The 23,173-nt window shown below is 41.0% G+C and overlaps 1 protein-coding gene across 2 annotated transcripts in view; it reads left to right on the top strand.

Annotated features, from left to right (window-relative positions):
• The first annotated feature begins 492 nt into the window (after nt 1-492).
• mon2 (MON2 homolog, regulator of endosome-to-Golgi trafficking) overlaps nt 493-23,173 on the top strand; it is a 44,372-nt gene continuing 21,691 nt past the window's right edge. For both annotated transcript variants that reach the window (XM_069686036.1, XM_069686035.1), the window contains exons 1-13: nt 493-964; nt 10,533-10,596; nt 12,775-12,902; nt 17,842-17,973; nt 18,257-18,386; nt 18,908-19,005; nt 19,332-19,457; nt 19,658-19,852; nt 20,163-20,287; nt 20,471-20,610; nt 20,745-20,898; nt 22,155-22,345; nt 22,713-22,794. In XM_069686036.1, coding sequence (XP_069542137.1) covers nt 857-964; nt 10,533-10,596; nt 12,775-12,902; nt 17,842-17,973; nt 18,257-18,386; nt 18,908-19,005; nt 19,332-19,457; nt 19,658-19,852; nt 20,163-20,287; nt 20,471-20,610; nt 20,745-20,898; nt 22,155-22,345; nt 22,713-22,794 — 1,673 coding nt within the window. In that variant the 5' untranslated portion in view covers nt 493-856. The remainder of the gene's footprint in view (nt 965-10,532; nt 10,597-12,774; nt 12,903-17,841; nt 17,974-18,256; nt 18,387-18,907; nt 19,006-19,331; nt 19,458-19,657; nt 19,853-20,162; nt 20,288-20,470; nt 20,611-20,744; nt 20,899-22,154; nt 22,346-22,712; nt 22,795-23,173) is intronic.

Here is a 23,173-nt window from a genome sequence, read left to right as displayed (position 1 = left end):
ATAACCATAGACAACATATTTAAATATTATTGTTATTTAGAGAAAAATAGAAGATGCAATTTAAAAAGACTGAACACTGCCTAAAAATAATTATAATATAATATGATATAATAATATAGTGGAGGAAGCGAGTGTTTTTCTTGAATGTAATATACAGAAAAAGAAAATAAAAACACTCAAATGCACATACATCAAAACTATATGTGCGTACAGTTGGCTAGTTACTTGAAAATGTTACATTCCCCCACTGTATAATTGGAGTATTAAAAAAAGCAGCTAAAAATGTCTATTACTGCTTCTGCAACTTCTTACCGAGCCTTTAGGCGGTGCATGCTGACATGTAACTGCAGAAGTGCCTCTACGTGGCTTGTCATATACTCTTTGGTCTGTATCGAGCTTTACCAGTAGGGGTCGCTGTCGCCATTATTCTGAATCAGTCTGTTTACGGAAGTCCATGTGACGTGTCACTGTCCACCGAAGCATTGTGGGAAGGAAAGTGGAGCTGACGGCCGCTGATGGCAGACTCCTCTATTAGGCAAATATATTCGATAAGTGAGCAGCTTTAGGAAACAAAGATTAAAGGGAACGGCGTTACTTCATGAAGCTAATGTCAACAGGCTTTGAAGAGGGGGAACATATGCCGGTGTCATCGCTGCTCTCCTGCGCACGAGCGCCCGAAGCAGAGAAGTGGGATACTGTGTCAATGGACCGCGGCGTTTTTATTTTCCTCTACAAGGGAGCCGAGTGAAGTAGCGACGGATTATATCCCCGTTGTGGATGGGTGGGGGGCGACTTGTCTCCCGCATTCGTTATCGTTTGAAGTTTCCTGAAATATCTATCGAAGACGCCGTCAAAGATGTCGACCAGCAGTCCCGAAGCGGTGAAGAAACTGCTGGAGAACATGCAGACGGACCTGCGGTCTCTGTCCATGGAGTGCAAGAAGAAATTCCCCCCAGTCAAAGAGGTTAGCCGGCTAGTTAGCTTGACTGTGCTGTTACCCTGGTTTTCAGCAGGGTGTCTCCTTTTTAAATCTGATTTTAAACATGTAATAATGTAGGTTTTACATATCTGTCCGTTTGAGACCGCTTCCCCACCAAACACTGGGCCTCTGCTCTGTTTAGGGATGTAGACACTGAGTTTTCCTTATACTGTATTGCTAATTTAAAAGTTATGTCAGCTCCTGGGCCTTCCTGCCAACCAGGCATTTAAATAATGGGATATACAGGTGTTTAATATGGCCTTTGTCAGTTGCTTCTAGTATGGTTCGCGTGAGGCATTCATAAAGCCGGGGAAGCTATTGAACTTAGCTGACCCACGTTTTATTGACATAGTAGCGCATTACACCTAACTAAATACATGTTTTGAATGGGAGTCAGGTTAAATATGTGGTGACATATCCTTTAACTGTTACAATCACGTTGAAGTACTGTCGCTTTTTTTTTTTACTAACAGTAGCAACTACCCATATTTTAAAACATGAGCAAATTAAAACATATTTTAACTGGCTAATATACTACTAGAAGTTAGACATAAAATGTTTACTCTCTAATTTTGGTAAAGTAACCCCTGGTGTTCAATTTGAAATGATGTACATTTGGTTTTGTTTATGATATTAATTATCTGGACATTTGTACCACAATGCTTAGGATTTGGATAGTTTAACTAATAGTTTTAAACCACACTTATATGGGAGAGTGATGCTTAAATGATTTATTCTTCAGCCATGCGACCATAGAAAGTACAGTCACCTTATATTATTTATTATATATTCCCTCGGGATCAATAAAGTATCTATCTATCTATGTATCTGTTAGAGTTTCAGGTCATGCAAATTACACACATACACATGTATACATTATTTTCTGATGCTTTGAGCACAGATTTACATTTAACCTAGTTATATAGGGGTGACCACAGGAATAAAATCATGATATCTGAGGACCTCATCAACAACCAACAAAACTATCTGCATGGCTAGATTTCTCAACACTATTGAGTGATTTGTGAGAACCAATTTTTATATAAACCAGGACAGTAGTGCAGTAATGAGTGGACAATACTACGCATATTTGGTTTATATTATTACATTTGTCACAAAAGATCTCACTTTGAAAGTTGGTTTCACAGCCAGCTTTCCATCATTGACACAGCAAAGAATAATTCATAAAGTTTGTTTGTTTTTTTATATTCTTTTGAATGACTAATAGGCTTTGTTTAGTAGCTGTGTTGATGACATCATGGCTTAGTTTAAGAAAAGAATAGTACAAGGAGGGGCAATGTCAGGGCCTGCTACAGTGTATGTGTATTGTTAGATTCTCACATAGAAGACTACAGTCAAACCAGCTCTTATGACACCCGGCTCCAAATGGTACAGGCCTCTTTATTACATGCTCTGCTCAAAAAGTTAGGCAGGGCTTTGGTGAGATTTCATGTACATCTAAAATGTATTTTTTTTTTCAACCGTGACTTAATGTTTAAAAGAGAAATATAAATATGAGGCTTGTGACATAATATCTCGCTTAAACACAACCTCCATTCATTCTGTCGTAGTTTTACTGCACTGCCTTTTTTATATGTGTGAACATGTAGGTGCTACTTTATCATTTACGCCTCTGAAATGCACACAGAGAGCAGACAGTGTTCTCCAAAAGTTATGTAATTCAACCGACACCATCTCAGTCACAGGCTCCTTACCTTAATTCCCTGTAATTCCCAGGTACTGCAAGTTCACTGTTTGCTCGCATACGTAACAGTGGTCACTCGGGTCATTAGATGAAATGCTGTATTGTATGTGGGGCTTTTGGGGCTGTGGAAATATTCGTCAGCCAGCTCAGCGGGGCGATGCATATCAGGCTACACAGCCAGGCCTGGTTTGTTTTCCCTCAGGACTCACCTTGGATAAAGAGCATTACATAGAGAGAGGAATAGTTCAGCAAGTGCTACCAGTTCTTTTGTGATTCTGCCACTGCAGCCTGCTCCACTCCATTGACTACTTCTTTGACAGTCCAGCAGGATCATAAAAAGCATGCATCTCAGGCCTCAGGTCTCAGGCTGCCTGCCGGCCTTTGCCTAAGGGCCTGAAGAAGCGTCTCCTTCAGTATTGATTTATCATCACCCATGTTTCCCTGCTCTTATATCAACATCTCTCCCTCAGGGATCACAGCAGTACATAGACTACTTTGATGTTCCTCACAGCCTCAGCTCTACTTGTGTTTATTGTTGAGAAATCAAATTATTAGTTTGCCTGAATGTTACAGATACGGTCTTCACTCTTTTAAGTTTTAAAATGTTTTTTATTTTAAGATTAGCATTTCTTAGAGATGTCCCAATACCATGTTTCCCTTTCTGATACTGAATTTGATAGCTAGACTTGAGTATTGTGCAATATTACCGATACTAGTGTGACTAAAAATCTGCATAATATTAATGGAAACATTTGAAAAGAATCAGCTGCGTAGATATTTTTAAAATAAGACCGTCATGTTTACAAAAGTAGTGCATCTTGATTGCAAAAGACAACAGAGGAAACCCAGTTCTCATTTCCCAGCCACATTTTACATTCCAGTTCCTTCCCTATTTCCCAATCCATCTCCCACAGTGACATTGCACCACAGCCAGTGGTTACTCTGGGTTAAGAGGAGCCAAGAAGAGCCCCATTGATTTCTCTGCATCATAGCTTCTCACTCAGAGCCTCGTTTTCATTGAGAAGCAGTCGGTGAAACCACCAGGGCTTTGCTGTTTGTTGTGCTCTGATTGCTTTTTGCTTAGGTGAAAAAAAAACATCAGGCAGCCAGCCCTCGGCTCCCTCTGTGGATGAGTCAGGTGCTGCTGTCAACTCGCAGTGAAATGTGACTGCGTGTCTCGGGAAAACCTGCAGAATTAATGAAAGCATTATGGACAACCTTTGTATGCCTCGCTTAGCACGTCTCGTTTTGTAGACAGGTCATGTAGCCCGTACAGAGACAAAATAACAAGCGACATGGAGGGAGGATTTAGTGAGCTGACACTATTGCACTGAACTGAATAAGCCCTTTTCATAAGTTGCTAAGTCAGATCCAAAAAACTGCTGTGTTGAGAGACTCTCACAGCATGTTTCTGAGGAAGTCAATGTGTGATGAGCTTCACTAATGCTGCTTTTCAAAGAAATGAGCTGGCACTCAGACATGGGTCAGTTCCGCTTTGAGGACCCTGACGTAAAATAACTCCCTGGAGAAGAAGTGAAAGTATTGAGCACTTCCTGGTACGTGTTGGTCCAAAAATAGTTTGTACAGCAGAAAACAAAGTCCATTCAAACTAGGTGTTGGGTTTTCTACATGTTTGTATTTAAAGTATTTTGGCTTAATTGTTTGAATTGTTAAAATATCTACAGGAAACTGCCTGAATGATATATACACTGTACATCATTATGTGGTGAGATTGGATGACCTAACAGATAAAGGTGTAATATTGGATTTAATGTATGCGTGTCATATTCCCCGAATACAATATACTCCATTGTGCTGCAATGTGCTGTATGAGAGACTGTAGACTGAGACTGGGTAGAGTCTACAGTACAGTGGTAGAGTTTTTTGTCTTTCAATCAAAGGGTCGGTTGTTCAATCTCCGGCTGCCGCATGTTTACATGTTGAAGACACTGAACTCCGAATTGCTCCCGAAGGCACAGCCTGTATTAAAGCGCTTTATCTGATGACTAGAAAAGCACTATATAAGTACAGTCCATTTATCATTTGTATCAATGATTAGTATAATCATAAACACAGGTTTGAGCGGCAGGGTCTGGGTATCATTCAAAAATGTTGATTCTAATACAATATCAGATTTTGTGTTTTCATTAATATAAAAATGTTTCTTAAAGTCGAAATGAAACAGCATTTCGAGAGTTTGATTTGATCGTAGAGAAGAGGGCGTTGACAGACGTTCTCCACAGCGCATCAGTGGATGTCATGATATTATTGGTTGAATTTGGTTGGACCTAGCTTACGTAAGCATCTAAAAGGATTAAAATGACATTTTTCATTTCACCTCGACTTTAAAAAAATCATTTTTCAAAGTTATTGCCAAACTTCAGAAATTTGGTATCATTGTTTAATGTCTGAATTCCAGCAGCCCTACTTTGCTCGAATAATTTACATCAAAATTACTAGGTTACTACTTAATTCAAGCATGTCAAATCAAACTTAAAGTTAACAAATAGGGATGCACGATACTGGATTTTTGCCCATCTCCAATGTGCCGATATTTTCCCTTTTTTGCCGATTGACGATTTCGTGAACAGGTTTTAGATTCTCAGAAAGACTGTTGAAATCTTCCACTAGGCAAACCCATTAACTGGAAAGGGTTGAAGTTTCTGCTCTATGCTGAGATGACATCACTAGACCAGTGATATTTCCTTAAACGTGGTGCTGACTTCATAATGCTGACAGTTTTCGGGGAGAAGTAAGCTCTACACTTCTCAAGAAAAAATATGAGGAAGTAGGTGGAAAAAAATGCGTTGACATTCAAAGAGAGTTTTCCATCAGCCTTGGACTCCATCAAGGATTTGACCAACATGAAAAAAAACCTTTTCCAGTTAAGAGACTAATTCGTACTAGTTTTCTGCACAAACATGCAGGGATTTACCGTCATTGGTTTCAAGATGGAGCACCTGGTTCCACTTGAGACTGAAGAAAGGAAACCCAAACAATATGCTTCTAATAAGAGGCATTTCTGGCTTCTATTCAGTCACTTCCAGATTCTCCAATTGCAAGAAACATTTGAGGAGTTGTGCAGTGGGCAGCTGAGATTAATCATGATTATTAATCAAGATGCACTTTGCTTTCTCATCACCCTCAGAAAAAAATCACAGAGGATATTATCCTGATAAATCACCTCCCAAACCCCAAAAATCCCTAAAATTGAACACATCCTGGGAGCCATATATCTTGATTAATACTATCAGTACTCATACCCAGGCCCTTTAGATAAGTGCAAAGGCTCATGTTAGAAGATGTTGGCGAAGGGACTTGAGATTCTTTTGCTGTATCTGGCGACTGGAGGAAACATGCCCTCCTTTCTCTCTGCCCTTGGGCCACAGACTGTGGAATTTGTGGGTGACTCATATCAGTTGTCAAGATTGAGTGCTGTAGCACAGTATGCAGTTATGCCATGATGCAGTATATAAGCGCCGAAGGAGCATCACAGGTTCACAGGCGTAGACATGTTTTAAAACCAGCTGCTACTGAAGCACAACTCATGGAGGGCTGCAACTAACAATTATATGCAAAATCAGGATTTTGTCTGATTTAACCATTAAACACATCTGAGAATGTACATTCATTTTACATCAATTATCTGAGAAAATGGTGAAAAATAACAACTGACCATGAGTTAAAAATTGAGACATATTGTGATAAGTGATAATCTCGAAGATCTCAGTTTCGTTCCCTCTGGCGGCACCTATGGCGAAAACTGGTAATTGCAGGAGCACACTTAATATCAAGACAGTGTTGCATGTGTGACGTCCACGGTTGGCTCCGGTTGTATCTCTTGATTTTCCTCGCTGACGGTTGCTTCCCTTTTCAGACTGTTTGCTTCATCTGTGTGTCAAATTTGTTTCTTTTTCTTTGGATTTTCACTTATTGTTGAAGTTGTATCTGTAGTCATCAGTCTTTTCTTTGTTTGTTCAGCCATAGTAGATTACTGTTTACTCCCAACACTTGCAGAGGCCGGAAAAGCAGCCGCTTAGCTCCGCCTACCCTCTCTGGCAGACCAACCACTGCTGGCTGATGGAAAACGCGTCACTAACTGGGCGCTGCTTGTGATTTTTGCTGTGAAAGTCGCACCAGACACCCAGTCTGTAATACTGCAAATGGAAAGGCTTTCATCAGTGGGCCATAGGCTCAATCATTTGGCGGTAGATAGTGACTTAACACTTATTTAAATGAAAATCTTCGATATTATCACTTTAATTTACAATGAAATGAAACTGACAATTTTTTTTCATTTTTAGATGCTAGCAAAAATATCAAATAAATCTGTAACTTTTATCTTGGTGTATGACTGAGAAAATAATCATTTTATGTGTGACTATACATTTTTTGTTCATTAACTAATTGTTGATGCACTAATCGTTGATCAGCTAATTGTTGCAGTTGTTTTATTTTTCCATGGTAAAAATACCAACGCATTAAATTTACAATGAGATTAAACTGACATAAGCAGGAATTTTTTATGTTTTGAAATTCTGTGAAATTTCTTCAACAAATGTTTTCTTTGATAAGTGACTCAAAAAATCAACAATTGGCAAAATTTTGGACTTTTAATTCTCTGTCGATCCACTACTCCACCACTCCAAACTCAGACCACAGCAAGTTAGGTGTTATTAAGCAAATCACATACAGGTTGTAGGACTGTATGTAGAATACTGTACTGTAATTCGGTCAGAGCCGTGATGGTATTCAGTACAACATCCAACCTTGAGTGTAATATTGCTTTTATACAACAGTTATACAAGCGGCAAATAGTAGTAAAAAGTAACAATCAACGACAGATTCCACAACTGAAACTCAAACTGAACTTTTGTTGCCAAGCAACCCAGACATTCTCCTGCACTGTGTCTACAGGTTGCCACTGATCAGCTGTTTTTATCATGTACATTTATCTGTAGGTTTCAATTCATCATCAACCAGTGAAAATAGTCTGCTGTGTGAGTCAGAGGTACCAGCTTGATTAATGTAGACAAACACAGTCTGCTGTATGTTAATTAGTAGTATTCAGAACACCTGGCTGAGGCCGAGTGATGTTCTACTTTATATCAGCACTCATGGAATGCCTCTTGTCCACAATGCACAGACTTTTATTTTAAAGCTCTAAATATAAGTTCAGGTTTGAATGTTTGTAGAAACGTCGCTGCCATCCCAGACTTTGCAGTTTTGGCTCTTGTCTTTTCAGTTATCCTTCCTAGCGGCAGAAGTGTGTTATTGTCTGAGCCTCTGGGAATATCAGAAGCAGCCACAGCATTGTTGTAATTACTCCAGACTAAAAAAAGCTCTCTGTTTTCTCCTCGTCGCCCTGTAAAGACCTCTGGCTTTGTGAGGGGAACAAAGGAGAAGAGGGAGACTTGCATTTTTTTGAAGATTAACTTTTTAAGGAGCCGTATGGTAATGGGCCAGTTACCAGGGGTTGCTTGGTAACCGGCTGTTCAGCAGGTTATGATTTGTTGACTTCAACAGTGGCTCGACTATGTGGTTGTTCAAATAACACGTTGAAGTGATACGAGCCTGTTGTTGACTTAATATTTCATCCACTCCAACATGTCTAGGTGAAATCATTACATTATGCATACAGATGGTGTGTTGTTAGAGTGTTTTGCTGCTTTCTTAACTTATTTTTTAACACATTTTTCACCGTGTTAGACCACAAACGCCAGATAAAATGTCTTATTTTGAATACTGAATATGTTTCTGTGGCTGCAGAGATTCTAAGATGCTACAGTACTCAGATCATGCTGTGACTGTATGAAAAATGCATCAAGGTAATGTAGGCCCAATGGCTGTTTGCTCTGCTGAGAATGAGCTGCTAGTACTGATGACTATGTATGTGTGTAATAACTTATTACATGCTGCATTTTCTGTTTTCCAAGGGAGTTATATCAACAGTTATAAAAAGTGTAAATAACTTCACATGCTGGGAACCTCAGCATTGGGGCTGCAACTTATGACTATTTTGGTCGTCGACTATTCATCGATTATTGAAACGATTAATCGACTAATCGGATAATGACTTGCACAATTACTTAATGGCTCATTTATTTATTGTCTTTATTGTTAGTTAGCACATGCTTAAAAGCACCTGATAAAAATAAATCAAATCAAGTCCAATGTGCACTCTCATTTTACAAAAACTGCAGGCGATTTGAAGTTTTAGGAAGCGATTGTGTTGCATCGGCCACCGCCATATTGCTTTTATGCTTATGTTTTGTTTACCTGTCGCTTCCCGGTCGCTGTTTTGCATGCGCAACTCTCAGCAGAGATAGTAAGGATGCAAGATGGCTCACCCCGCAGCAACTCAGCTTGAAAAACATGTGCGATGACATAACCAACTAATTTGTTGGCAAATTATTTGTTCGATTTTTGTCGACACTGTCAAATAATCGTTGCACCTCTACTCAGCATGCAGTTGACAGTGAGGTGACTGATGAATGAAATAAATAATGTAGTTGTAGACTGTCAATTTGCAGACTTACAGTTAAGTTTTGTCTCAAGGTATAAGAAATGTTTAGATATCCTTGTCCACACTGATTCTGGTGCCTAGTCTTGAGTATTGGGTGATACTGGGTGCCCCTCCAATACTGAGGGTAATTAAGTAATTAATAAAATATAAATATTCTTTTTTTAAAGGCTATATTTTACTATCCTTCTATCTGATATCATTGCTATCATTGATGTATGGTCAGGCTAATTCTTCTTTAGGCACTGTCTCTGTTGCATTAACCCATACACTTTATATTTTATATTTTCACTTATATTGAGAGTAAATAGAGTTGTTTTTTGTATTTCTCTAATTTTGTACTTTATTTTTGGAGCTATCTGGCACTATTATTTCCTTCGGGATTAATAAAGTTCTATCTTACCTTATCTTATTTGACAGAAGGAATCCTAACTTAGAAACAAGCTTATCTTACGGTCTCTCCTAACGTCCTGTTTCTGCAGAACAGCGTCCGACATAAAGCGTCCGACAAACCCTGTTTTTTTTAGCATGCGATAACATGTGTTTGTACTGGTTTAAATCAGTTTACCTGAATTCAGTTCCTCCTAGGTTCTAGTGGCAGCCATGAAATATATTTTTGCTGTATAGACGACTGTTTTGGAGAAAAAGAAACAAATGGGCTCATAAATGATGAAATTGGATCGATTGTCTGTCGTACTCATCGATACTTGTTGCCACGTTTTCGGTAGTATCAGAGGCATTTCCAATACTTTGGAATCAACTGTAACTAATGTGCACATTGCATCTTTTACACAGATTGTTATTTGTATGAAAAGAGATTTTCTTCTCATGGTAATGACTAACAAAAGGTCAGAGAAAAGATGATAGAATAGTAAGAGGGAAGAATGCTGGGAGGAGAGGAAGCAGAGATCTATTCATCCTCTCAGTGGCTTCAGGTTGTTTAGAAAGATAAGAACAACAGCCTCTGTTTCGACTAGTAAACGCGCAGTATCTCTGTTTGTCTGTCTCTATCTCATGCCTTCCTCCTGGCCTTTCACTCTTTTGACATTCCTGCTTCCCCCTCACAGTATCTTGCCATCTCACCCCTGCCAGATACCTCGCTGGGGAAATCACTTTCTGCTAGCACATCCTTCTCAAGCCGCTTCTTAACAGTTTTTCCCAGCCCCTCTCCGACCGTGTCTCTGCAGGCAGGCCTCGCTGTTTCTCCCCTCTGGCCATCATTAAGTGCGGTTGTGTCTGCCACTGTTGTCTGTCTGCACCATCAGCACCTTTTTGATACACATTATATGTTATATAAATGTCTACTCTATCTTTTCGCCCTCTAGGCTGCAGAGTCTGGCATTGTGAAGATTAAGACCATTGCTGCCAGGAATACAGACATATTGGCAGGTGAGTGAGAACGTGTGAACACCACAGCTGAGATATCTAGCTGCCACTTTGTCAGAGTCAAAGTGCACCCTGACTTGCAAAGGATTTAATCATTGACCAAATATTGTATCTGTTTGAATTGAATTTGATAATTTATAAGATTATTCTTGATAATACCTGATTTTTTTTGGATTAAGGTGCAAAAGTGCTATTACATCACTTTTTTCAGTGTCAAAGTCAACAAATTTACACTGTCCCAGATCAATAAAAAAGTACACGCAAAGTATAGTATTAATGTTTTTATATTAATATGACATCAAAGGGAAAAACATTTTCCACTATATCTAGAATTGTTCTTGTCTTTGACGAATCACGTGCAGTGTATTGTACGCATCTGGCTTCAACCCCTCAAAAATATATTGGTTGTTCACCAAGTGCACTGGACGATGAAGGAAAGCTTTATATTTATGTACAGCCCTGGAAAAAATGAAGAGACCACTCCAAATTTCCTTAAACCAGCATCTCTCTCTACATGAATTCTTCCTCCATGAGTGGCATAACGTCATCCAACTGCAATGTGATGGACTGGTGGAGAGCATGCTGAGACGCATGAAAGCTGTAAATAAAAACCAGGTTATTCAACCAAATATTGATCTGTGAACTCTGCCTAAGTTAAAACTTTAGTGTTCTGTTGTTTAAACATGAACATGAACCTGTTTTCTCTGCATATTTCTTAACCAGTTGTCATTTTCTGAAAATAAAAGACCTAAATGAGAATATTTTATCTGGAAATAGGGAGAAATCTAAAGTTCATTTTACAGAAACACAAACCTATAGATTAGGGGTGGGATCAAATATCGTCGTCCTGACTCGTGCGTACAATAATGAATACCGGCAAATATCGATGTTTTAATATACAAATATACGGCGCGCTAAACAGATTTCCCTGCGATTTTGAGTCACCAGTTCACTGCTTCATGACTCCTCACGAAGCCAAAGCCCTTATTTGTTGTTACAGCTGTTTTTTAGTTATATACTGAATACGCGTACATTGTTCCATCTCAGTTATTCTTCAGTTAATCAGATATCTTGATGTATCATTATATGATTTTCTTGTAATATATCACTTATCGCAGAATCGCTATATCATGATATTATCGTTATTGTGGGCCACGTATCGTGTATCGTATCGTGACTTACCCTGCGATTCCCACCCCTTCTATAAATAGAAGAACCAGAGAACAACATATTTTTGCAGTGGTCTCTCAACTTTTTCCGGAGCTGTATATTTGTGCTCAACTTTGTTTGCAAATTGCCAACATTGACTCCATTGATGATCTGAATTTACAACAAAGAGAATTCTAATGGGGCTGCTCTCTCTAACACTTGAACAGGAATTTGTTTCTATGCTGTCCGTATAAACAAAGTCCAGCTTTTAGCAACATTTGCAGAGTCGACACATTTTCTGAGTTCCACTGTCGGCTGTCCCGCGCTGACTGCCCCTCTGTGAACTGTAAAATGTGCAGAGGAGTTCATTTATCCTTTGTTTCCAAAATTAATGTGTCTGTGTAATGAGGTGTCACATAAAGATTGATTGGTGGAACCTGCAGGTGTAAATCATGCAGGAAAGTTAATCTGATATAAAAATGATGAAAATCAGGCAGGAAGTTGGATGCCGAGCACTTTATCACTGTTAAGATGAGGGAGCAGCACAAATGTGTGAAGGCCACACTTTCCATTTTATATTCAATGTATTAACAGTTTACGCTCCTTGATGAAAACCCAGTACGAATATATTCTCAAACCTTGACAGTGAAGAGGAATTGGATTAATTTGACAATATTTTTTAATAACCCAGCCTTGGATGGTAATTTAGCACTCAGGAGCTTCTTCAGAAGGTCATACAGAATTTTCTCGTTCTGTTATTTTATTCTGTGGTTTGTACTGTATTTGTTTCACACCCCCTTCCTTTACACTACCAGTGTTTGATTCTGATATCAATTTTGATACATCTAGGGCTTCAGTCTGTTGAATGTGGCTTCTAAAAATCTCATGCTTTGTTTATAGAAGGAGTGTTTTATTTACTGCTAAGCAAATCTAATAAGTGCATTTTTTGCTTTCCATTTTCCGGCTGAATTAAAAAGATCTGCCTTAAAATGTTCAGTGACGTGGAGCTTTATCTCTGTCCTCTTACTGCAGCTCTGAAGGAGAACAGCTCAGAGGTCGTGCAGCCTTTCCTGATGGGCTGTGGCACCAAAGAGCCCAAGATCACCCAGCTGTGTCTGGCTGCCATCCAGAGACTCATGTCCCATGAGGTGGTGTCTGAGGTGAGGACCATGACCTAGCCTGCTGTTCAGAAATGCTGGCATATACATACACTACATTACGCTACAGCTTGTGTTGTGAGTTTAGACATGTGAATACACCAATCGGCACTTTTTAAAGAGCAATATGAGTCTTTTTTGTTGGCTGAATTATTCAAGGTCCTGACTCCTTTGTGTCAGCTCTGAATCGGAGCGTAAAATGCCCCAGATTTACGCTCCTTCAGGCTAAAATCGTCTACTCTCCCTCCTTTAAAAAGTGAAATCAATAAGAGGCTGTCGCTCTCCTCTGGATTCTTCACCTTGTGACACTCAGCTTCACAGAGTGACACAAGGTGCTTATCATCGTGGAGAGTGCTAAATCAATATTTCATGTTCTTGTAGAGAAGGTTTTCCCATGTATTCATTCAGAAGTTTCTTAACAAGATGAGTGTAGAGAACATTTCTTTAAAGTGTTCTGTGTGCTTGAGGTCATGCAATCCCTTGATCTTCTTACTGTGTATTGATTCTTCCGTATTTAAGATTGTCAGAATTAATACAGGAGGGAAAATTGCCAGTTCGCTAGCCGCTGAATAACTGCATACTGATTGAGACATCAGTGTTCCTTAAAGGGCCTGTTCGCTAATTTTCAACCTCAGTCCTATCATGCTATTATGTGGAGGCCAGGGAGCTTGTTAAACCGATGTCCGATGTCATGTCTCGTTCAAAATCGTCAGGTTTGACATGTAGACTGCAGACCTGAAGATTTTTTTAGACGATCCACCGGTATATTCTCGTCGTATTTCAGATTCTGTACCGCTCTGAGTCATTGCTTGAAGCGAAACGGTAGTATTTCACTCAACCGTCTCTCGCTGGGCCGTTCCTTTCAGAGGGAGGGGCGCAATGCACGCTGGGTGTTGTAGGAATGTTGAATGGGCGAAACCACGAGCTGTTTGTACAACTTTCTCCACAGCTATGGCGCCAATTTCAAATATTATTGCTTGTATCGATTACAGAGAACACCAGCTTTTTCCAGGGGTGAATTTTAAGAGTTGCACATTCAGTGTACACATGTCAAGTTCACCCAGAACCTCAGGCACATCCTGCCTAATATCCAAAGGTTAATTCATTCAGATCAATGAAACGCATCAATACTCAATCAGCCGATGTAAATATTACAACTGTTTACGTAAATGTATTCCTGTCACCTGCTAGCTACATCAGAAAGTGGCCAACCCCCCTCTTCTCTGCCACTACTCATTCTGTCCTGCATTTTCACATGGTCTGTGTGTTCAGTGGCACTTAAAACAACCCTGAAAGACTACTTGGAATAATATCCTCAACAGAAATATATTTAAATCCAAGCTTATGTGATGATTGAAGAGGTTTTGAACCTCTGTTAATAAGCCAGCTGTCCCCCGCAGTCAGACCTGAGATCAGAGCTGTGTCAAAGCTGACACCCTGGAGCTGCTTCACAACCGCCTTGTTAATACACCATAAAAGACTGTCATTAAAAGCTTATGAGTTACCCCGTGCTTTATACATTTTGATGTCGGGCGTTTATTTAATTAGGCTAACGGAGGGTTCAAAGCTTCTGCCTTTGGTTAGAGAGTCTAAATGCTCTACACACCAGGAGAAAAGCTTCTAAAGACAAGTGGCACATGGCTAGTTGATATATATATATTTGAACTCTTACCCCTTTCCATAATGAACACATTTAGGTTGAAAATACATATTATTGTTGCTAATTAATATGTGTCACCTGTTTTTATGAGTAATTGATACACTATCTGCCCGTATAAGAAAACAGTATAAAACAGTTCTCTATCCTAAAAGACTAATCCTTATTTAAGGCCTAGTCTGGATCGCTGGAAACAAGCTGTTGTTGTTTTAGCTTATAAATAATATACATTTATTTATTTTATGCCAACCAACACTAATCCACATCATTTCATACTGTTGCATGTATTCTAGGGCTGCACAATTAATCAAATATTAATCCCGATTACGATTTTGACGTAATCGGGATCTCGTTATTGTAATCTGTTTGCGTTTGTTTTCACCAGCTGTTCCCGCCCTTACCCTTGCGTCACCAAACGCCGCTCCTGTCGCCTAGCAACAGCTAGCTAGCAGGCTGACTAATGTGAAAATACATACAAAATTTTAAATTTTTTTGAATCTGTAATTCATTTATAATTGGGATTAAAGGTACAGTACTCAATTTTCAACCTCAGTCCTATCATGCTATTATGGGGAGCTAATGCCATTAAAAATGCAATTTCGCTCTGTGCCTTTGGAGGACGCTATCCGCTTCTTCAATGGGTCCTGGGAAACCTCCGCCAGACTACGTGAAATGCGTCATCTGGCGGAGGCCAGGGAACTTGCTAAACTACCCTTCCTCAATCTAGGACGCCCGCTTCTGATGTCATGTCTCGTTCAAAATCGTCAGGTTTGACATGTCGACTGCAGACTGAAGATTTTTTCCACCGGTATATTCTCGTCGCATTTCAGATTCTGTGCCGCTCTGAGCTGTTGCCTGCAGCGAAACGGTAGTATTTCACTCCAGTGTCACTGGCTGGGGCGTTCCTTTCAAAGGGAGGGGCGCAATGCACGCTGGGTGTTGTAGGAATGTAGAATGGGCGAAACCACGAGCTGTTTGTGCAACTTTCTCCACAGCTATGGCGCCAATTTCAAATATTATTGCTTGTATTGATTACAGAGAACACCAGCTTTGACTGACAGTGGCTTTTTCCAGGGGCAAATTTCTCCTTTAATAATTGTGACTTCAACATTGATCAAAATAATCAGAATGATCATTTTGGCCATAATCGTGCAGCCCTAAATGTCTTCACGCCTCGAGGATACGGATGTAATGAATACATTTTATTGTGGCCTTTTGACTGTGGTGGGTGAGAGCTTTGTTCAAGCTTAAAGTGCATGAGGCCGATTTTCTCAGCTCCACTGAAGTTTCTGAAGTATCTTTTGGCCTTGAAAGATAGCATTTTATCCTTTTGTTTCTTTCTTTTCTTTTATTCCCCTCAGCCAGAGTTGTTTCTCCTCCTCTTCGAGCGACTGTTATCACACTGTTGTTCCAAAAACAAACCACTAGAACATCTAGGACATCTAGGACGCACACTTCACCTACTCTACAACACACACTTTCCAATCCATTGAACATTGTAACTCCTCTCTGTTTCTCTGCCAGCACCACTCCACATCACAAGCAACTCACAACTGCAGGGTTTAAAAGCTACCTGAGGGCCCCGCAGGACAGAACCGCCTCAGTATTGATTGTTAAGATATCGCTGGAGACAAGCGAGTCTGATACTTTGTCATGTTTATGTCAGTTTGTTTCCTCGGGGAAGGAGAGGGGGCTGTTCAGATGTCTTGAAAGAAAATGTTGTTATAGGACAGAACAGACGCTGAATTGTCTCTCATTGATTGCAAACCTATCTGGGACCAAGACTGTCAACATTTCCAAATGTGGACATCAATCTCTGCAATAAAACACTGTTAAGAATGTATGCCACATCAACATAGTAAACATAGAGTCACGTTGATGCAAGTCTTAAACTGATTGCATGTAAACCCCTGTAGCAACGTCTTGCAATGTAGCATAAAAGAGCCTGTTTATTCCTGCAGTCTTTAATGTAACTGGAGCTGAAACAAGACAAGAACTAACAAAAAACATAAATCTGAGTTAAAAATTACTGATTTTTCAGTAATGACTTCTGCTGTGACGTAAGCCTGTAACACACAAAAGAGCATCTCAGAGGGGTTGCGTGAAGAGTGCTTGTATTTCAGGCGGCTTGACCCATCAAAGGACATGCAGTGTCACTTACTGTGAGCATCAAGTGACATAATATTAACTGGCAGTTAGATTAAGTGTTATTGAACTTGATGATGTTGTGACCTTTAAGCAGGCAGCACCAGCTGATCCCACAATTTTTTTTTTTTTTAGCATGTCTTTGGTTTAGGGGTTGGGCTAACTCGGATCCCATTGGCTATAGTCTGACGACGATTTCACAGGACAACAGTGACCATGCCGGGCGTGTAGCCAGCGGTTAGCGATAAACGACTTCCGGTCAAGACTTCCTTTTCCGCATGCTGCATTGTTTACAGGAAAATAACCTGTTTTTCTTGTGATTGACTTTAATTAATGGGTCTTACCTTTACTGAAACTTTAACATCATGATGCAGATTAGTAAAAAGTAAACATGAAGCTTTGTCAAGTCAAGAAAACTACTTTCAAAGTGCTCGTTTGTTGAACGGAGGTTGGCTCAATCTTTTCTGATGCATTCGAGGAAGTTGGGAAAACTGAATGCTGAACGGCTTTCGTGACACAGCCTCAGGGGAATTTATCTCAATTTAAATTTTAGATCTAAAACAGATTGTTAGCTGTTAGCATGCAGATGTCTGTTCATAGAGATGAATGAGAAGCTGAAACATCGTCAGATGGGGCGCTGGTTTAGCTCAGAGTGTAGAGCAGGCGCCCCATGTACAGACGCCACAGTCCTCAATGCACTGATCGCGGGTCTGTCGATCATTTGGTACATATCATCCCCCACTCTCTGCTCCCCACATTTCCTGTCTCTCTTCAGCTGTCCTATAAATAAAGGCAAAACAAATCATCGTCAGATAGCCCCTGATGGGAGCCGGGATGTCATTACGCCGCATTACGTTCCGCCTGCTTTTTGCACTCCACACGGACTATTTTTCCTGCATACGTGATTGGTCAATATTACTTGGACTACAAGCGTACTACAAACTGAAACCAGAACCCTTGCCATCCCTAAAATACCACGGCCCTGCATTCTACATTTCTATGTAGAATCTGTAAATAGAGATTAGGGATTATGTGACCTCCGGCTGAGCTCTCACCTGACTTTTTTTTTGTCATAATCCAGCAGTTCAGACTACATGCGTGCATGTATGTGTTTCTAATATGTTTGTGTGTGCATGACAGGCAGCTGCGGGGAACATCATCAACATGTTGTGGCAGCTGATGGAAAACGGTTTGGAGGAACTGAAACTCTTACAGACGGTCCTGGTCCTGCTGACCACCAACACAGTCGTGCACGATGAAGTTCTTTCCAAGGTAGAAAAACAACACCCTCCTATATCACACATACTGTTTGTATAGGGGTCCTACTCCTTGTATCTTGCAGGTAGCCATCCATATAACCCGATGATGCTTCTCTGTGAGTCATCTTTCATATATTATTAACCTGAAGGCATAATAACTTATATATATGTGTCTGTGCTCCACTTTGTGGAGCGTCGTAACACAGTAGAAGAACAATTCAAAGTATATTAAAAGTAAAGTTGAAGCTCTCCATCTACTGTTACCGCATCTCTCATACTTGTGTTGTGCTGCCCAGGCGATCGTGCTGTGTTTCCGTCTCCACTTCACCAAGGACAACATCACCAACAACACAGCGGCCGCCACGGTCAGACAGGTCGTCACTGTGGTCTTTGAGAGGATGGTGGCTGAGGATGAGCGTTTCAAAGGTCAGGGGGGAAGACTTGTCGCAGAGAAATGCAATGTTTGACCGTAAAGAAGATTTACAGCAAATATAAGCATCACTTCATGGCATGCTGCTGTTGATGGGAGAGGTGTCTACTTACAGAGTAAAGAGTGGCGAACAGGTTGTGTGTTGAATTCATGGGAAGTCAAGCTCAGAAAAGAAGGAAACATTTCCTTTTTAAGAGGCAATCAGTGAATTTTCTTCTTCAGCAGCAGAGTAAGAGAAAGATAGTTGCTGGTTAGACTACCAAAGAGTATCCTTTCTCTTTAAGGAAATAATGGTTGTTTTTTAATTAAGACTTGGGTTGCTTTTTATCAGACATCCTTGCTAGAAGTTCATTTTTCTGAGTCCAGTAGGAAAATTAACACTAGTGATCAACCAATGTATTAATCTGTCATTATTATTCATCAATCAGAAACTTTAAAGGAGTTTATAACCTGTTGATTCTTTCATGTTCCAGCTGCAATCTCAATGAGTTTCTCAAATACCTGTTTTCCTCTCCAGGAATTGTCGAGCAGACCCCTCCTGTCCAGGGAAACACCAACAGGCGGTCAGTTAGCACTCTGAGGCCCAGTGCAAAAGATGCATACATGCTATTCCAGGTATGTCCACCAGGGGGAGGCAGCCCTCTACACAGTGTTGTGGCCTTTTCCCAAAGGCTGTGGGTAAAACCGTTGGTTGGTTTTGAATCATGGCTGATGATCTCATCGTTTGTAGACTAGAGTCATGAAAACAAAACATTCCCAACAACAGGAAATGAGTGTTAGTTTCATTTTTGCATTGAAATTACATTTGCAACAAGTGATTCAAAGGTCCCTTCATTCTACACCCACACTGCACTTTTCTGACTGCACTGTATCAAGCACCGGGATGGTGTGTAGGGAATAACAGTCCATTGTTTAAAATGCTGTCATGCATCTCCCTGCAGGATTTGTGCCAGCTGGTGAATGCAGATGCCCCCTACTGGCTGGTGGGGATGACCGAGATGACCCGGACATTTGGGCTGGAGCTGCTGGAGTCAGTTCTGAATGATTTTCCTGGCGTATTCCTACAGGTACATGCAGCCTTATGGGCGATGTTAAAGACATATATCAGAGACAGAAATAAACGTGTGTCTTCCTCTTTTGCATGGTGTTTGTATCTAAAGATATGCCTGTCAATATCAGAGAACATGCAGCTCAGTGCAGCAACATGAATACTTTTAACAGTGTCTTTTTATTACTACAACTTCCTCTCTCTGTGTGCCCCAACCAGCACCAGGAGTTCAGCTTCTTACTGAAAGAACGTGTGTGTCCGCTCGTCATCAAGCTCTTCTCCCCCAACATCAAGTTCCGGCAAGGCAGCAGCAGCGCCGCCTCACCTGCGCCTGTGGAGAAACCTTACTTTCCCATCTGCATGAGGCTGCTGCGCGTGGTCTCAGTCCTCATCAAGCACTTCTACAGCTTACTGGTGAGGCCGGAGATGGTCCACTGCCTGATTGATGCTTTACGAGTTAGGGATTTTCTCCACTTAATTGATCTCGTCTGATTAGCATTGGATCAGCGTAGTAGTATTTTTGTCTTAGTTCTGCTCCAGGTGCATAAAGAGCTTAGCTGCATCTAAGTAATTAAACATTGCAGCTTATTTTTTTAAGTGAAATTCTATGAATTCTTGAAAGGAAAATGTGCCTTTTGCCAGCCTCAGTCAAAGCCAGTAAGCCGCACGTCAGAGAGATTCATGGACAAATCTGACTAAACATATGTGTGCGTTTGTTTTGCAGGTGACTGAGTGTGAGATCTTCTTGTCTCTGCTGGTGAAGTTCCTGGACGGGGAGAAGCCACAGTGGCTGAGAGCAGTGGCTGTGGAATCAGTCCACAGGCTGTGTGTGCAGCCACATTTATTACGGTAAGCAACATTAAGCTCTGCAGAAGCTCTAATCTAATCTTGTGCCTCACACTGTTTGATTGATTGTAAACAGTCCTTAATGACTTTTCAATTAGCAGCAAAACAAAACCACGTCTCTGGTCATGAAAGCTAAAAGTTTCCACAATTGCTGATTTATCTAATGTGGTCTTTTGTCTCTTCCAGGTCCTTCTGTCAGTCATACGACATGAAGCAGCACTCCACAAAGGTATTCAGAGACATTGTCAACGCGCTAGGCTCCTTCATCCAGTCCCTCTTCATCGTTCCCAATGCTGGGAGCACTGCAGCCGTCAGTGCACCTGCCGGTCAGTTTACTGATTTCAAAGAGTAATCTAATCCTTATTTTGAGCTCTACAAGACTCTGGTAAAGGAACCATTGTATTTGCTGCTAACTCAATGAAATCCTGCTCGGTCTTTATGACTCTGACTTTCTCTCCAGGCGGCTCAGGTTCGGGGACCCAGGCTGCAGCACAGGGCGGCCCAGGGACGGGCGGGGTCAGTGGCAACCTCACCACCCAGGCTGCATTTGAATACCGCGGCACCTGGATCCCCCTCATGACTGTCAGCGTCCAGGGCAGCGCCAAGGCAACCTAGTAAGAGCTGTTACCATTTATGTTTCACCTGTCAGTCTCACCTTATCTGTACAGAAATATTGTTCCTGTAACACACACACAGAATAGGTGAACAGCTGTGGTAATTACCATCTCTGTGCTGCTAAAGGGCATAAATATAAGTTCACAGCATCGCTATTATGTTAGCTGTAACCTGCAAGCAGTGATAAGCCATTTTGCATTACACAATTTTGGATCATAATAAGGGAGACATAAAAGTCTAAACCCTGCTTGAAGACTGAAAATGTAATTTTCATTAGTCTTTGGCTTTTTGCAGGAAAGTTTAAAATACAGTAAATTGTAGCCAGAGGCCTTTTTTTAACAAGCAGAGCTGTTTCTAAATTGCCCTTTATGCTGGTTATGAAATCTATTTGCTGTAATTAGGATTCTTGCTGGCAGTTTCAGGCTGCAGGGAGCTGACTTTCTTTACTATGAAGGAGAGTGAGGCGCAGGCTTCTGATGCTTTTGATGCTCTTAGACACTGTGGGAGGGATTTCACTAACAATGAATTTCCACCACTGATAGCTTCATAAATTGCGCATCATTTGCACTCGCTATCTGCTCCGTCTCAAGGTCCGATTTACAAAGCAAATTGCACAAATGATATTCAACCGCAAACACGCCCGTAAAGTTTTGCAGATCCGTTTGTTCTTGTTTTGTGTCTGATTGTGGAGAGAAGCTGTCTGCACCTCCACTCTCTGCTGCACCGTGCTGCGCTCTCAGGCATAAGTTGAGCGCACACTGACAGACGTCAACTCCATGCACAGATCCGTGATGAGCAGGGAGAGGAGGGGGCAGTTCTTTGAACACTCGACAGGTGTTTACTAGTTTAACTGTCTGTAACGCCGCTTAATTTTTTTAAACGAGCGCGCTACAGCAGCTCGTCCAGATAATAATCCCCCAGTGCTTATTCTATGTCAGATAAACCAACAGAATCAAGGGAAAAGCTCTGGTCTTGTAAAAGCTCTGGCGTTAAATCCACTGCTGACAGTAGATGATGAGATGTAACAGTCCTGTTATACTCTTTGACAGAATTAACACAAATTATTTAAATGTTGCTCGTGCATATCGTTAATTAAAAAAAACTCTGGACCCCTGGGACAACTGATGTTATGCAGTAATTTGTATAGCGGGAGGCTGTTTAGTTGAGACTCAAAAAAGAACTGTGGATGATGCACCAGAACACACACTCTCTAACCTCCATAACACTTGCTCTGCCCCTTTCTTTCGTCACCCAGTCTAGAGATGCTGGACAAGGTGGAGCCCCCGTCCATCCCAGAGGGCTATGCCATGTCTGTGGCCTTCAGCGCCCTCCTCGACCTGGTGCGGGGCATCACCTCTATGATAGAGAGAGAGTTGGCTGTAGAGGAGGGGGCAGCTGCTGAGTTCAGGGAGACTCATCCTGATCAGGAGTGGCAGCCACAACAAGGTGAGAATGGACAGAGGGGAAGTGTAAGGAGGAAGAGAATCATATTCTTATAATGTTTAGTATAAAATGAGTTGGAATATAGAAGTAAGTAAGCATTGATAGCTAAATAATTAAAGAAACAAAGCTTAAAGAGGTTAAGCAACATCTTAAGGGGGATTGCCAGAGTGTCTCTGCAAACTGTAAACATGTTTATAGTCTTTCTTATTGCACAATTGCCAAACCCTTCAGGACTCTGGGTTGTGGCTCTTCTATGCCCCCTGGTGGCCAGTATTGTGCCTTTATGTCTTTCAAAAAAGATATCAAAAATGGAGGCATGTTTTGTCATACTGTCTGTCTGAATTAAAATAATCCTGTGCTTCTGTCTCAGGGGCTCATCTGGTTTGGGAGGAGATGGTCAGTGCCTGCTGGTGTGGTCTACTGGCTGCTCTCTCTCTACTACTAGACGCCAGGTAAATGGACTCCATGCCTTTTAACAAACTGCTCTTCTGCAGTCAGCAGCTGTGTAGGGTGTATACATGTTGGAACCAGATGGATAGAATTTATACTATGTACTGCTTAAAGGAGCAAGTCTAGCCTGGAAAAAGCCACTGTCAGTCAAAGCTGGTGTTCTCTGTAATCGATAGAAGCAATAATATTTTAAATGTGCCATAGCTGTGGAGAAAGTCGTACAAACAGCTCGTGGTTTCCTCCATTCTGCATTCCTACAACACTCAGCATGCATTGCACCCCTCCCTTTGAAAGGAACGGCCCAGCGAGAGACGCTGGAGTGAAATACTACTGTTTAGCTGCAGGCAACGGCTCAGAGCGGTACAGAATGCAAAATACGAC

This window comes from Semicossyphus pulcher, unplaced genomic scaffold, assembly GCF_022749685.1.
Source record: "Semicossyphus pulcher isolate SPU_LCO1_2020_fin unplaced genomic scaffold, fSemPul1.0.p SCAF_8, whole genome shotgun sequence".
Classification (NCBI taxonomy): domain Eukaryota; kingdom Metazoa; phylum Chordata; class Actinopteri; order Labriformes; family Labridae; genus Semicossyphus; species Semicossyphus pulcher.
Note: the sequence above shows the minus strand (reverse complement) of the source record. Positions and strands in the feature narration are given on the sequence as shown.